At 35.6% G+C, this 17,080-nt stretch overlaps 2 protein-coding genes across 2 annotated transcripts in view; one reads left to right on the plus strand and one right to left on the minus strand.

Moving 5' to 3' along the window:
* Positions 1–17,080, plus strand: part of LOC145668452 (glycine receptor subunit alpha-2-like) — a 985,563-nt gene that overhangs the window by 805,704 nt on the left and 162,779 nt on the right. The gene's annotated exons all lie outside the window — the stretch shown is intronic.
* LOC145669275 (uncharacterized) lies at positions 1,564–15,568 on the minus strand. Its single transcript, XM_081737593.1, has 2 exons — positions 15,500–15,568; positions 1,564–3,376 (listed from the first exon to the last, which is right to left on the minus strand). The coding sequence occupies exon 2, from the start codon at positions 3,349–3,351 to the stop codon at positions 1,687–1,689; it is 1,665 nt and encodes a 554-aa protein (XP_081593719.1). The 5' UTR covers positions 3,352–3,376; positions 15,500–15,568; the 3' UTR covers positions 1,564–1,686.

Below are 17,080 nucleotides of genomic sequence, written 5' to 3' on the forward strand. Positions count from 1 at the left end.
GATATCTAATTCTGACTGATAGTAATCAGAAAGAATATCAGGATATTGTAGGACTGGCCCTCAGATGTCAACATATTTCATTAGTCTTATCAGTAGTACTATTCATGGAAAATTATTCAGTAAGAAATTCAGTATGAATTGAAACATTATGTTGTCAGATTTTTCCTGTCTAACTGAAAAATCGAATATTGTAGAAACATTGAAAGAAATGATTTTTTTAACTCTTCATATTGCTCAAGATGAAGCTGTAGCATGCGTGTAAACAAAACAAAAGGTTTTCCTTAATTAAATGTAAATTGTAATCTCAACGTTTTCTTTCGAGTAGAATTGGGAATTTGAAAAAATACGGTAATCTCGAATAACATTTATAGTGAAATGCAGATATGTAGTTAAGGTACTAAATACATGAGCAGTATTAAAGGTATTTAAAGTTCCAGTGGAAGGTGAGATTTTACAAGTTTCGAGTAAAAGATTTCTTGGTGTGACCGACATAAGAGACGACCGAATACTGTGATTTTTATTTTATTTTCAGTCTTTCAAAATTCTCAGTTTGGATGTTTTTTTTTTTTCCTTTCCGCTACGCTAAAAGAAATTCTGTTTTTGGACGTTGTGAATTTTTTTCTGGTAGGGTATTTAAACACAAACATCAGGTTTTCCGTAGTCCTCGTTGTCAGCATAACTTAGAGGTTGACATCCTGAGTCGGTAGTTTGTGGTTTGCAACCTTTTTCACGAGAGCTTGCGGATGACGGACTGCAGGATGCCGGGCTGTGAGTTGTGACTGAAGAAGCTCGGGAATTATCTTCTTTGGGCAAATTTGAAAAAAAAATGAAATCTTTAAGTTTTACGTCCCACGGTTATGCCGGTTAGGCTAAAGGAGACGGTGATAATGAGAGATGAGTGAAAATGGTGGAATGAAGAAAGTGGGAGGAAACGGGAGAACCCCGAGAAAACCCACGAGCACGGTGTTTGTCCACCACAAAGTTCACTTGGCGGAGGCTGGGATCGAACCCGGGACCCCAAGCACCAGAGGTGAACGCTCTACCACTGAGCCACCGCGCCCCCCTTGGGCAAATTTGAGTTCCATTTTCCGGTGACCACGTTTTGGTGAATGGATTGGTGATTGTTGGTAGCATACCTGCACCGGGCCCAGTAGGTTCGCGACCACTAGTCAGTGATACATTTACACAGCCCATGGTCCGAAGGAAAGTGAACATCATTTTCACACATATTATTAATTATTATTATATTCTTATTATGAGAGTTACAAGTTTTTTTTCGAGATATTCGAGAAAAGGCGTGATATTTCACTACAGTCTCGTGTCGTCTCATGTTTCGCCCCGGGAGGTATTTATCTCGTCTCAAATTTCACAAAGTATGTCTTGACTCGAATTTCACAAAGCATGAATTGACTCGAATCTCGTCTCATTTACGAAACGATACGACACTAAATTTCAGACATGTCTCGGGCGCATTCCTATTTAGAATCGAAAAGCTTATTTTACTGACTTCTGTTATACGCACAAATAATATACATATACGAGTAATAGTGCTGTTATTAAAATACATCAACTTTTATTCTCTTAGATTCATGTAATAAAAAATATATACATTATTGATTACATCTTAGAATTTTGTTTACACAAAACGAGATGAAACATTACCTGTAATTAATATTCCGTGAAACATTAGACAAAATGAATACGATATTTTCTTTGGTGTTTGGCACTTTCTAAATTAAATCCCCTCAAGTGGTATGGAAGACATTTCAAAATTTTGATTTGTTGAAAATGGTCAAGAAAAAGAAGCAACTCGTCTTCAGTTCCTACAATATTATAAGAACTTACAACAAATAACTTCCAATGTGGTCGTGGAGATACGTTACAAATCTTCTGAATAAAATTTTCAGATTTATCCAACAAAGTCGAGATGAAAAGTTCCTCAATGTTGGGTACTCTGTGTAGAAGATTAATGAGACTATCTTCAGAAATAGCTGTATGTAATTCGACAATTGTTAGAAAGGGGTTTTGCTTAGATGAATCGTTTATTTGAATAACGCTCCTTAAGCTCCAAATCTTAAATGAATTTAAATTTGGACAAGAGTTCAGCATAGGAGATACAACATCCAACTCTTCTTGAGGTCTGTGCTGCAAGGATAGACTTAAATTTTTGAGATTTTCTCCGTTTTTGGTGAGATATTTAAGTACTTTATCGACATTAATCTCGACAAAATTATTATTAATCAATCTAGTATGGATACTCAATGACTCCAGAGGTGGAATAGTATTAACATCCAGACGATCAAACCCACTATCTATTTCTAAGTCCACCAGTCGTGGACAAAGTTTATTAATCAAACTAAACATGTCAGTGGTCACGAAACTTAGTCTTAATTTTTTTAACTTTAATACTTGACTTTCGTCTTCCTGAGGGCGCCAATCTTTGTTCAATAAATATGAAAATAGGGGTTTCAAATCAGTATTCAATTCCTCTAGGTTCTCCAACAATTCCAGTAACACTAGCATAGTTTCAACGGAAAGACGCTCCACATGTATTGTAAATTTGCGTAACGTAGAACATATATGATTCTTAGTTCTTGTATATCGCTTAATTTTAAATTCTTGAATCATCGGATCTACTTTGGAAATAAGTTCGCAGACTGGTGGAAATACATTTGGAAGTTTCCAGAAAGTACTGCCCCATTCGCTATAGTTATCATCATTGATTTCATTCGTATCTTCTATTTCTATGATGTTTTGTGTTAAATAATTCAGACCTACATCTGTAATATTTTTATATGAAACATACAGCTCCATGAGATTGTAACACTCTCTTCCTATAATAGCGAGAATTTTATCTGTGCAACAGTTCTTTAAACTTAAGCGAACCAGATTTACAGCTGGCGGTAGCACTTTCTTCATATATCTTCCAATTTCTTGTGAAAGATGATCTTCTCGTTCAAAATTTGTCATATTGATATTCGCTAAAGCAATGCAGTTTTCCTTCAATAATTCCAGTGTTCTTGTACAGAAACAAGATTTTCCGAAAATTCGAAAATACAGGTCAACGCTACGAATACGATTCTGAAGAAATATTTCTAGTAAATACAAATGTCTTGAGTAAACCTCGGAACATTCTGCACAACTATCAGATTCACCATTCCCCAAGACAACCTCTACTAGTTTCAAAAATATAGTTGTAGGCAGCGCAGCATAGTAATCACGAATAGCTTGTCTTCCCTTATAAAAGTCAGACACTTCTTTTGCTGTCTTCGGACATTTGGTCACGAGTGTTCGACGTATAACGCCATACAGAATTTCCTGTAGAGGTAGAGGATTTCTGATCCAGGACATTTTGTTCCAATAAACCCTCTGGAATCTGGAAATCAAATCATAAAGTAAGGCACATATAATTAATTAGTCACGTCATCGGACAATTACAATCAATTGAAAATGTCTAAATACTTGTATTATTATTATTATTATTATTATTATTATTATTATTATTATTATTATTATTATTATTATTATTATTATTATTATTTAGATATGCCAGCATTAAGGATTATATATCGATTTCTAACATTTTCCAAGCTTGAGACTGGAAAAATAATCAAAACTCTTATCTAATATGCAATTATTTTGGTGTGTTTAAGATCAGCGTTATTGATCTCCACTACGCAATCTTTTTTAAAGCAATCATTTTAAAATCTTTACTTTCTCAAATTGTACTATTATCATATAGAAAATATGAACAACGAGGTATCAGCTTCATCATGCATCGTCAGTTTCACAGGAGATTCTGCATTAATCCAGCTTATTAACGTGATCCAAAGCTCTCAGACATTTTCTAAAATTGAAGACCTGAATTGCATAACATCTCAAGTCTACGTTTTGTGTTTTTATGTTAGCACCTCTGTTCTAAGGCTATTCACTTGCATCAAAACCATTTGTTTTAAAAAATACAAAATACTTTCAGCTAAACAGAATATCATGACAAGAGGCACGTAGCCAGAATTTCGTGAATCGGAGAGTCGGTGACATGAAATACTGTGGTCATCACACCAGGGGCCAGATCATTCAAAACTATTTTATTGTAAGATATATTGGTTCGTTTAGCCAGGATTTCGTAACGGGGGGAAGCGGGGGGGGGGACGAGACATGAAATTCTGAAGGCCCAAAAACTCGATCAATCTAAACTACTTTACTATTAACAAATATTGGTTGGTTAGGACAATAACATGAGGATATGTTGGTAAGTATTTTAATAACAAACTATGGAGAAATCTCGAGTAAAATAATAAAAAATCGTATTGAAAAAGATTTTACAATATTTACGTCCTTCCTCTCTTTATTCAAATATAACAATTTCCTTTCATTATGACCTCAACTATTATAAAAAGTACATAATCAATAATGTCTTGTAAAATATTATCAATAATATCTTGTAAAATGTATTGACAATATCTGCTTTCCTTTCTCTGTTGAAGCAACTATTAACAACTTTTTACCACATATTTTTTTGTTTTTATTATTCCGTCAACTACTGTCTGTTCCAAATGACAGGTTAAAGGAGCAGTAGAAAATTGTTTTTGAAATAACATGTTTGATACTGCAAGGGTGCAATGACGAAAATTATGATAAAAAATGTCCACGCTGTTACACAACGACACTATGCTTTCGGAAGCATGAAATCCCCTGACTAGTAGCAGGAATTCTGAGAATTCCGAAACTTTTCTAGAAATTTCAAATTCCCTGACTTTTCCAGATTATCTCGCTCACCTCGCCATCATGTATTTTAAGTAATACAGATCTCCTCAAAAGGAAGAGTAACCAAAAGCTTGCTGCAGCTTTTTATTTTTAACGCTGATCCTTCTTTTTCTCATTTCATTTTGTTTCATCCTTCCTTAATTTTTTCCCATTTCTAGTCTCGAAGGGGGGGGGGGGGGTCCGGACCCCCCCTTCCTTAGCTACGTGCCTGATGACAAGTATAAATATAATCTTGTCTTTCTTCTAAAATCATAAAAGTACTTCGGTAGACTTGGGATGTTCTGCAATTCAGGTCTTTAATTACACAACCACACACAAAAGTAAAAGGTCTGTGCACTGGGCCCCAGAATATGAATTCGATGTATTTTGTTACACAGAATCCGAACTTTAAAACTCCGGGACGATTAAGTTTCATTTAATCTATTTTAATTGTGACAACAAAAGGTTTTTTTGAAAAAATACTTTGGGCAAAAGAAAAGAGACTTTAATTGGCTTTCGTTTGATGTTTTCGTGAACATTCTATCAATAATACAGCCGGAAATATCAATATTTAAATGTTCAGTGGTGCGCGCGGAATGCTTCCATAAACTCACCGAGTTAATAGTATTATTCAGAAAGTATCAGACTCGTATTAACCTCTGAGATCTGTGTTTAATAATGACAAGGAAAGATGCATAATATTTCACCATTCACCTTTACCAGAATATATTGCAGGTAAGAAGATTGAGCATCCTAACACTACCACACAACCAATTCGTGATTGCCTTAGCTTCTTTTCGGAATCTAAAGGGGAAAATTTACTTTGGGTTCTAAGTCGGCATTGCAACTACGGAAATTAGATAGCTCTTGGACAGGATTTAATATACTAGTCAGGAACAACGTTAACCAAATCCAATAGCTTATTTGCCTTCCATAAATTACCCAGCAACTGATAAGTCAACAGTTTATGAAATATTGACTGAGTGCAATCAAATAAAGTCAAGGCTCAATTTGGACAATATTGTTGTTTTTGTAGATCAGGCCATTTTTTCAAAAGCAACAGAAATGAAATGGACACATCCCAATGAATTTGACAGTATTTTCGTAATGACGAGAGCCTTTCACATAGTTTGTAACCTACTTTCAAATATTGGGAAGTAATTAGCAACGCTGGACTTAGACTTATCAGTAGAATCAGAAACAATTGCAATTGGCTCCATTTGTCAAGTTTTAGACGGAAAGCAATTCAATTGTGCTGTAAGGCTCTAAGAATGCGTCTACGAAGCCTTAATGAGAATAATTTGGCATGAGTTCTTGGATCATGTCAGCTTCCTTTTACAGTTACAAAATTAAATTATTTTATTCGTTTGCTGAAAACATATCTCAAAACAGTTTTGAAACGTTGTTTGGAGACGATAAAATAAAAAACAAATATTCTTTTCAAAGGCTATTTGAATCATTTGAGACATGAGAATGGAGTACTTTCGTTTTTCTGGATGTTTTACATAGATTTAGTTGAGTTACTGTTGAGGTTGACTCGAGCTCATAGGAAAGGTTATTGGTTACTTTAGATACAGAGACAGCAGGCGGGACAAAAGTATTCAGTTTAAAGCTTGGAGCAGTCAGTAAATACTATTTAACCGCAGAATATCGAGCTTCGGCACTTGGAAAGGTGCGAAAATTTGTGGAAATTATTTCAGACAAGAAATACCAGCATACGGATCTTCAGAAGATCTGCATTTCTAAAGAAGAAGAACAAGTCTCGGCCTTAGTTGAGTTTCTGTAAAATGAATGGACCAACCCTTTCGACAAAAATTCCTCAACATTATGGACATTTCAAAGGCTTGAAAGCGCAGACAGAAGTTTAAAATGATTTATTATTGGCAAGACAAAAAAGGGAAGATGCTTACCAAGACTTCCAACATGATCGTTTAGAAAAGAATAAATGTTTCTTTGACTGTACGAAAAAATTCAGTTGCAAACTTTCAAAATTAACCAGAGGCTAGGCGTAAAACAATAACAGAAATAATTTTAAAGACAGGTAAAAATATTTTCGGGAATATGATTTTGTTAGCAGATAACCGTAACCTAAACATAGAGGAAGTTTTTAGCTATCCTTTGGATTCTTTGCTATTGAGCCTACCGAATCCTAATGGTACTTTAAGGAAAATTAATAAAGCCGCACTAGCGAACTTTCTTGAGGGCATGGTTTTACCTACTGATCGTCAGCAAGGTAAATTTGCAACAGTTACATTGACGCAATGGAGTTTATTCATAAGTTACATGGAGAAAATGTACTTTTCATGAAATTTCATTTAATACTGCTAGAATTTTTAAAAGTATGTCATGTCAGTGACCGAATAGATGTAGTTTTTGACAATTATTAAGAGAAATCAATAAAGTCCACTTAAAGAACTGTGAGAGGTGCTGATGAAGTGATATTTATATGTTGAAGAGTGCACCTAAGTACAAAACTGGAAGCGACTCTTAAGAAGTAATGACAGCAAGAACAAGCTAACGAGATTCCTAGCAGAAAGTTGGTAGCGAAGGGTAAAAAGAATGGATTGGAAAGGGAAAAAAATGTTCGTAATGTTTGCAAACAAGTGTTTAAAAAGTACAGGAATATATCAATGAAGTACCAGAACTGTCATCTTCTCAAGAAGAAGCTGATACGAGAATGATGTTACATATTAAACATGGCTCACAAGAGTTTTAAAATGCCATATGTAAATCAAATGCACAATGTGTTCGTTCTGTGTGCATATGCATCTGTGCGTATTGAAACTCAAAGTTATGTTTCCATTAAACATGGAACAAAAAACGGAATTCGACTTATTGATGTAAGGAAACTTGTCTCAGTTCTGTGTCTCCTATCTCCTTTATTGCCTGCTTTACCTTCCCTTCATAGAATGACTGGATGTAATTCAGTTAGTGCTAAGTGTAGTCAAGGAAAATTAAACGCATTTAAACTGTTGCGAAATGATTATGAATTTATAAATTTATTTTATTTCTTTAAAAGAGATTGGAATATAAACAATGAACTTTTCAGCCAACTACAAAAGTACGTTTGCTTCCTGCATTTGAGAAATAAGTGTATTGATCAAGAAAATGAAACACGCTACCAATTATTTCGAAACAAACGAGGTGTAATCGATTCTGTTCAACCTCCTCTATGCGAAGATTGCCTCCATCAGCATGCTCTCAGAGCAAATTACCAATCTGCGGTTTGGAAACGATGTCTGGAAAACTTTCCTGAAATTCCCGAGCCTGAAAACCATGGTTGCACAATTGACGAGAATGGACATGTATCTGTTCAGTGGATGACCGATTACCAGCTCCAGAAGCTGTCTTGAGCCTGTTGAGTTGAACTTGTTTTCGTTCCTGTAAGTTACCTAGCAGTTCTTGTTTGCTTAATAACATGAAGTATACACCTGCTTGTAAGTTCGCAAACTGTGACAACCTACCTCAAACAGATCCTGAGGAGTATACAGTTAAAGAAGAGGTTGGGTTTTTAGGCAGTGAAGAGAACTAAAATTTGCAAGGTAAGTTCACATTTAAAGAGAGTAAAATAATATGAAGTATGGCTTATGTTACGTGCTTTTTGCAGAAGAGAAGTTTTATTTTTAAAAACAATTTTTTATTTGAGTTTTCTGCACGCCGCGCACTTTTGAACATTCAAATCTTGATATTTCCGGCTGTATTATAGTTAGAATGTTCACAAAAACATCAAACAAAAGCTAATTAATCTCTCTTTTCTTTTGCCCAAAGAATTTGTTTCCATAAAATATTTTGTTGTCACGATTAATTTAGATTCAATGAAACTTAAAGCGCTTTGATTTTATTTTTATTAATTAATTAATTTATTTATTTTGTTTTGTTATTTTCCTCATTTATAGTCCAAGATACGGCAAAATGATGAATACATTGCTTGTTGTAAATATAATGACCTATCATTTAAAACACAGAGCGCCAAAATTCAATAATTACACTAAGAAAAATCTGTTCTCCCCACAGCGGTATATTGTACAAATAGATGGTATCCTCTTGCTTACTATAGAAATCAGTACGAAACATACGTTATCCGTATGCTACATAGGCACTGCCCTTAGATGTAACATCATGCCTTTGTAGGATGTCTGAGATCTAACAGTTTTCCGTATATCACATGCATATACTTATGTTACCTTCGTCAGCTATATGTTATATATGTCCATTTGTATGTGAGATCCTGACCACCTACATTGTTTCATACCCAAAGTACGTATAGATGGAACACTTATACAGAAGGTATTATAAAACATGCGTTTTCAGTTATACGTCTGCTGTACGTTAACTCCAAAAACTACAGGAATTACGCATGTAACCTATCTTTTTAAGTACGCCACCTACAATTTTTTTCTCAGTGTAGAAGCTGAGATATTGCCAGTTTTATAAATCGACTCGGGCGCCATCTTTGATTTGACGCCATCTTGGAAAGCTACCGTTCCCAGACGGACATCATCCTCAGGTACCAATACAATTGTGGTTTGAAGGAAATCTGGTATTCCTAAATTATACTCAAATCTTGTGTGGCCCATAAACTATAATAGGACCCAGGGACCTACTCCGTTGTTCATGGCACCTAATTTTTTGTGCATGAACATACCTTTGTTTTGTTTATCGAATGGACTAGGTTTGATTCGGAAGTCCGGATGATACGTTCATGTCCATTTCTTGTAAGTTTTGTGTGAAGAGTTGTAAGTCCAAGAAACTCACGTTGAACAATTGAACATTGTTACCATTCATCTTTAGTGAAGGTACTTTCAAATCTGATTTATGGGTGGAGCGTCACGGTCATTAACCCGAGCGAGTTACAACAAGCGCCTGAATTTCTCAGAATTGACAGCTGTTAAGTAAGCAAAATATCTTGCCCGATTTGAACTATTTATTTCCTGAGTCATAATCAGTTTGAGTTAGATTCGACGAGATCTATTACAGTTAAATAATGACCAATTAGGTAAGACAAAAGCAGCCCTCGTATATCTATATCACCCAGTGTCAACATAAGATATTCTTCGAAAGAGGAGCATGATTACACAGAGAGGGAAAGTTGTACTGCGACCTAAGGCGACGTCAAGTGCACACGGGGCCTAGTGAAAATAATGACTCCACGGGACCAGTGTATTGGTAAAAAAACGCGAGGTGCTTTTGTCTTTACTTCTTGTACGAACCATGCTCAGAACGCGGGGCCTAGGGCGGTTGCCCCATTGGCCACTCCCAAACTCCGCTACTGCCTGCTACACTAATGGTAATTTACATTTAGAACAATCGGTTATGTGTCCGGGTCGGAATTTCCCCCCCCCCGGGCCACCCCCTTAAATAATCACTGATATCGCTATCTACTTAACCGTCTGTAGAGTAAGAGGATAGCGAGTGACTCCAGCATGCGGTGATCTAGGGTAAGTGTTCTTAATTTCACAGTATATCGTATTTTTATATAAAATTAGGAAATAATAACAAACTACATTAATTTATAGGTTAATTCTAACATATATATAGCCTATGTTGTCATCTTTTCTTTTAAAAATTTATTAATTTTGCATCGAAGTTCAGACTCCGGTTGATTTTAATTTCGCAGGTGTCTTTCGTTATTCCCGAATAAGCTTGCCTAATTTCGCAACATTGTCTTTTTGTTACTTATTTTACGATATATTATGTTTAAACTGATATCTAATCCAATTAGTAATGAATTTGTTATGTGTATGCACACTTGGGACATTTTCGACGTCATACACTTTTCCATTACTCATTATTATTAAATGAACATAACTTTCTTTTCATTCAAATAAGCAATTGCGACGTTGGACTCCGGGGATTACTGTATCGAATCTTGGATCTCACCTGAACGTTAAAGTTACGAACACTAAAGTGAGCCGTCTACAAGACTTGTATTATAAGCCCATCTGTAATTGAATCACTGATTGGAAAAAGGGAATAAGTGCATCAGACCTAAGTTTTCAATAACGCTAAAAAACCTTCTAGAGGCGTTGTTTGTATTTGTTACGAAAAGTGTATAATTGATTACTTGTAGCAAAACAACTAACAAACACTAAGACAACAAGAAGAATCTTGTATTGCAGCCCTGGAGTTGGTTAGAAAAGCTTAAAAATGGAAAAAATATTCCCTTTTTCCAATCAATTAAAGTTGGGTGCAATTGTAATTGTGTGTAGGGTATGTAATGTGCAGTTTGATAGAAAGCTATGAAAATGTACATGTTGAATGCAATGTTGTATGTTAATCTTGGATATATGTATTCGAACTATCACGCATATTAGGCTTCTAACACTTTTATTGTCACCGTTCGTTTTTCTGTACAGCACATGTTATTCGTACAGCAAGAAAAGTAATACAATAGACAACTGAACAAAATACGTAGCAAAATACCTTGTCACAGTAGAATGGGTTTACATAGGGTCCTATCCGTCTGCATCTTCGTCTTCTACAGTTTCTTGATCAGTGGTTTTCCATGAACAAATCATCCTATAAAACTGTTTGTAATGGTCAGGTATGTATTTGATGATTTTTGAAGAATCGTTGATCTTTTTCTAATTGATCGAGACTTGCCAATCGTATGCCTTTGACGTTGGCAGTGCAACGTTTGTGACATTATTTTTGAGTAATCGGAAAATATCAGTTCTTAGTCCATTGATAAACTTATGAGCTTGGACATAACCTGGAGATTCTGCTTTGTAAACAGTGTCTCTATTTACTTACCTGGAATTTCACTGTTTTGTCCACAATGCTACCTGAAGATTTCTAAAGCGGTTACCACCAATGTTTAAAATCTAAGATTTCTTCATTGACAACTTGATACCTGAAATGGAGGATCAGTATTTGTTGCATTCGTAATCATGTGGTTATACTGTGCTGGTAAATAAATGCGATTGTGTCGTTTGAGTTCTGGTTTGATTACAGCAAAATTTCGGTCACATGGTAAAAACTGTGACCTCTGACAGGCAAATATTGGTGTATAGTGGGAACCGTTATGATACGGTCAGGCTGAAAAGCATTCATGTCATTGAATGATTGCAGTTTTGACCACCACTTGTATCACTGAAAACATGTAAATCTGTAACTGATTGGGGCAAAAAGTTCCCATAGATTGTGCAATGCAAAAAGAAGGCGAAGTATCGTAACGAAAGCAGAGGGCTCTGGTGGTTGTCTACTTACACACAGTCTCACAGTTGTGGTCGTGTCCTGTAGTGACTGTAAGAAGGAAATAAGAAACGTAGTTATTCCCTTTTTCTAATCAGCAAGAGATTTTGCCTTCTACATTGGTCACCTAGAGTTGCCCAAACATTCCAATTTTCTACTCAACGATGCAACCATCTTAAAGGAACACATCTGCTATCTCAGGTTAAAATCGCAAAAAATTGTACTTATTCCCTTTTTCCAATCAGTGGTTCAATTGTACAACATAGATATAAGGTATGTACTCAGTTTACATTTACCAATAACTAGTTATGATAGGTACTGAGACCATTTCCACAGACACAGATAAATGTAAGTTACACACAGTAAAATCATTCTCGTATTTCCATTTCACTCTAAACAGAATTTTCATGAATATTGGTGTAAAAATTATCGATGTCTAGATTTCTAACAAAAGTTGCTTGTTGCTATGACCACATCTCTCGCATATGTCCCTAAACTATGTTAATTATAGATTACGCAATACTCTAAAATTTATGCTATAAGTATCTCGTGCAATGGAGGAGATACACTTTAGGTCTTCACACGGCAGAAAAATCAAGTCCCTTGTTACATTTAATCTGGTTTCTTAGACAATAGAGAAGGTACAACGAAATATATCTCACTTACTAATAAGCCTGCCGTACGTCCCGTAACAAACCCGACAGTCCCGATTTTGGGGCTGAGTGTCCCGCGTCCCCTAAATTTATGAAAAATGAAATGAAATCTTTGTTTTACGCCCCACTTTTATGCCGGTTAGGATAAAGGAGACGGTGATAATCAGAAATGAATGAAATGGTGAAATGAAGAAAGTGGAAGGAAACGGGAGAACCCCGAGAAAAACGGTGTTGTCCACCACAAAGTCCACACGGTGCGAGCTGGGATCAAACCAGGGACTCCAAGCACCGGAGGTGAACACTCCACCACTGAGCCACCGTGCCCCCCCCCCCTCGTAAATTTAGTTGGGACAAGGGAATATCCCATATTTTAATCCTGTTCCATTTCTGTCACACTCTCAGCTTATTCGAAAAGTGAAAAATAAAAAATTGGCTGGGAATTCTGTAATTAGTGAATGAACAATCACCCGAAACATATTACAACTTCGAGCAAGTTATCTCAGCATCCTCTCCAGTTTGATAGGAAGCAAGTCAATAGACTCGCAGCACAGAGTTGCAGTTGTCCGTTGGCACTCAAGGAGATCTGCAATTTTTGGTAAAGTTAACAAGCAGCTGAGCTGTTGATAAATACAGTATATCCGGCCTCGTTGATCCGGCTCTCCGAATAATCTGGATCAGATTTGTAGACATTTTTTAATTGAATGTTCACATTGATAAGAATTTCTAACTATGATAGCAAGAACGCCAAAGAATTGCTTTTTTATTTTGATTAAATGTACAGTTCCGTGACCATGCTTCATTCAAAGGCCACACGTGTTTGAAACAGAAAAGAACGGACCAATTCTTTATTAAGAAATGATGTGAAAAGTTATCGTAATAAACGGTAAGTCTGCCTTTTTAAGGATTTGTTTTGCTGGACCTATATCACCAGGATTGTCCGGATTGTCTTTGGTCCCAGCTAGGCCGAATAAAGGAGATTATACTGTACATTTGAAATAGAGTGTTCCAATTTTGTATCAACAAGAATGCCTAAACTGAAATTCACGTTTTTTCCAATTTGAAGGAGAAGTACTTATTTCTAAAAGCAACGAATTTGAGCTATAAAGTTGACTGCAAAATTCACAATGATATTTTTCGTTTCTACCAGGTGAAAACTCAGACGCTGTCCAACACCAAAAACGAGCAAACATAAAATGGCCGTCGTATAAGCAAAGAGAAGAGGAGTGACTTTTCCTCCACAAAGATATTAGATAAGTTAACAAGAATTATAAACAGGGCCGTCTATACCATATGTGCAACACGTGTATTTGCATTGGACGGCAAGTTCCGAGGGCCAGCAAAATTTCTCATAACTATAATATTTAAAATAAATATTAATTGTTGGAAACACAGACTTTATGATGATGATAGTTAAATTTACTAAGTTGACCTATTTGAATACTACATAAATAAATCATATTTAGGTAACATTACTTTAAGGTCACACGAGCAGTGCTAAAGCAAATGGTCAATCAAATCCCAGCATGGAATTGCTTCATTGTTGTGAAATACAAGAACTTAATTCTCGAACAGTAACGAACACCTATTCCGTTCAGTTAGATATCACAGTTTTGATATAAAACTTAGTCTTGCTTTTGTCACAAACAAGTTCCTTATCATTGAAGATGAAACATTTTTTTTTTTCAATAGATGCTAGTTGCACTGCAATTGTAAACTGATATACTGAGAGTGAAGCTCGATATTGCATTCTATACAAAGAATTATTATCTTTCCTCAGAAGATGTGTTTGTTTTACCTTTCACTGACATAATAAATCATTTAATGAAAAAGGACACAACGATATTGTATTTGTAGTATTTAGGCCTTTCTGAGTGCGAGTGCTATTTCTGCCCCCTTCGTTGTTCATGATGGGATGGCATACTTAAAATATTGGTTTTTAAGATTTATTCTTTCTGGAGAAAGCGAGCGGCAAATGATGGAATTGCACAAGGTGGTAAATTGCCTAGGGCAGGCCCTGATTATAAATATTCATGAGAGGCTATGGACACAGAAGTTGTGCTTTGGTTTGGGGTTTAGAAATATGTAAATTCGGCCCTGACAGTTACACACGACACAAAGAGAAAAATCATCTAAGTTTTCACCAGATTAAACCGATAAACAAAATTCTGGCAAATACGGCCATGCAAATAAATATTGCTAAATCCACGAAGAATATTGAAGGTAGATTGTATCACTGATTTAAACAAAACGAGATTATTTGTTAAATAAAACGAGATGATTCTTTTGTAGTTGGATTGTAAATATCTTCACTCCTTACAATTAATTGCAGGGAACGAAGAAAGGAAAAGTAGCTGCAGATAAGGGAACTTTCACTTATTATACTATTGTGCATAATCAGAGCTATGGTTCATTGGATTGTGTTGGAGAGTAAGGATGGTGGCAGGCTCGTATCCACAGGGGGCATTGGGGCCGAAACCCCTTGAAGTTTTCACGGAAGCTTGCAAATGAACTATGATATAGTGATAAATTACATGTATAATATGTTTGGATCACGTCTGCCTAACTTCTACTTGTCCCTGTACGCTTTTGGACTGCCTAGGGGTCTAGAGGGGGATCAAAGGTCCCGTATTCTCATGAAAACAATATGGCAGGCTTATTTATCAATGAAAAAGTCTACTCCTGCAAACTTTCACAAATTTGTATTATTTCATTTTATGAGGCAGTGCAAAGTTAAGGGTGATGCAGAAATTAGATATACTTTTAAATTATGTAGTCAGCGTAAGTAATTGCTAGTTAGTCTATATATAGCTTGTAATATGCAAAGCAGTAAGTGATCTATAGTATATAATCACTAAAATACTTCGTCTACGTAAGGCAGTAACTAGTCTAAACTTAGATTTTCTTACGTGGAATTTCGGCCTTAAAGGTTTTTTTTTTTTACTTCACAATTATTAACGTAACTAAGCAAGTTAATTGTTATAAAATACAACAATCATTTAACTGTTTCTTGATTTTTAAATTCATCAACTAGATATATATAACAAAACAATAATGCCTATTGTAACAGTATAAAAACATTAATTGATACCTACCATATAAGTAGGCCCTATAGCTTGCAAAATCCTTATTAATTACACTAATTTCTTTTGCCTAATTATTTAGGTATAACATTTCAAATTTAATAATCAAATATTGTTATACCTTATGGTTTCATTCAAATTTGTAACATTCAAATTCATATTTATTAACAGTTTTCTTCATCATATGCGTATTATTATTATTATTATTATTATTAATGTTAATTGACGAAAATTTTATCCTGAAAAGTTCATAAATATCCTACGAAAGTAACAAATCTTCTAGTTCTTTTCCAGTTGGCAAAGTTTCCCAATTTCCTGACACATTTCCTCGTAGAAATGTGCACAGAGACTGTGGTGTGTTTATGAGGCAAGACAGAACCAGTGCTAGTAGTTATGGAGCAAGGAGCAAGTGCAAGTGAATACTATTTCTGTGTGAGCATTTAAACGAAAAAATCAAATAGTGAATGGAAGCAGAGTACTGTGGTATTTTGGAGGCTGATTTGCAAACATGCATCGTATGTGCATAAAATGCGACATGTTGTAGTTGTGAAGTTGTTAGCCAGAAGCGTTCGGCATTTCTCAGGAAACCCCAACGCGGAACGACTCGTTGCAGAATAGATTTAAAATGCAGCTGTGTGAGGAAGAGGTTATTGTGAATGAGTTTAACGCCAATGATAGACGACAATGATATAGATGGTGAGAACATTGAAAGTGAGTTATCAGGAAGTGCTAAGCTGATAACAAAACCAAATCCGCCAGTCGTTGAGCACCATAAAAGCAGTAATTCGTCATATGTTCTATCATACAAGAAAAAGGAAAACGTGCACAAAAATACTTGGTCGATGCATACACAATCTGGAGCAGGCAGCTTAGAGACACAATTTGTCTTCCTGGATTATAACGCAAAACGCAAAACAAAAAAATAATAAAGTCTTGCAAAACTTGAAATGACACTCATAGTGCTTTTCAGACGCAGACATTCCCTACAAGCACAACATAATAATGCTTAAGGGGCATTTCATCCCAGTGAAACTACATTATACAATTATTCGCGACCGCACAACACGCATCTCGGTGATGCATATTAAGAGAGAACTTGATCCACACAACACCTTATCATTTACAGCTTCCAACATGTAGGTCAAATGCTTCAAATGAAAAAACAAAATAATTTCTCACAAAATTGCACATAAAGTTTACGAGAGTTCACGTTGAGGCTGTTCAAACAACCATGCAGAGTTTGTTAATGAAATCAAGTCCTTCATTACGAAGCACGAACTGCGTCCAGAGTATATCATTAACACAGTACGCAGATTAGTCCAGACTTCATAAAGACGGAATTCTTGCCATTAAAGGTAGCAAGACGATCTTTGGTGCCATGGGATCAATTGCCACCAGATGCATTCA

Source organism: Thermobia domestica, chromosome 13 (assembly GCF_964235325.1).
Source record: "Thermobia domestica chromosome 13, izTheDome1.hap1.1, whole genome shotgun sequence".
In the NCBI taxonomy this organism is placed as follows: domain Eukaryota; kingdom Metazoa; phylum Arthropoda; class Insecta; order Zygentoma; family Lepismatidae; genus Thermobia; species Thermobia domestica.

What these genes read in the sequence shown, in the direction of transcription:
- LOC145669275 (XM_081737593.1), bottom strand. Translation starts at nt 3,351, where the DNA reads ATGTCCTGGATCAGAAATCCTCTACCTCTACAGGAAATTCTGTATGGC.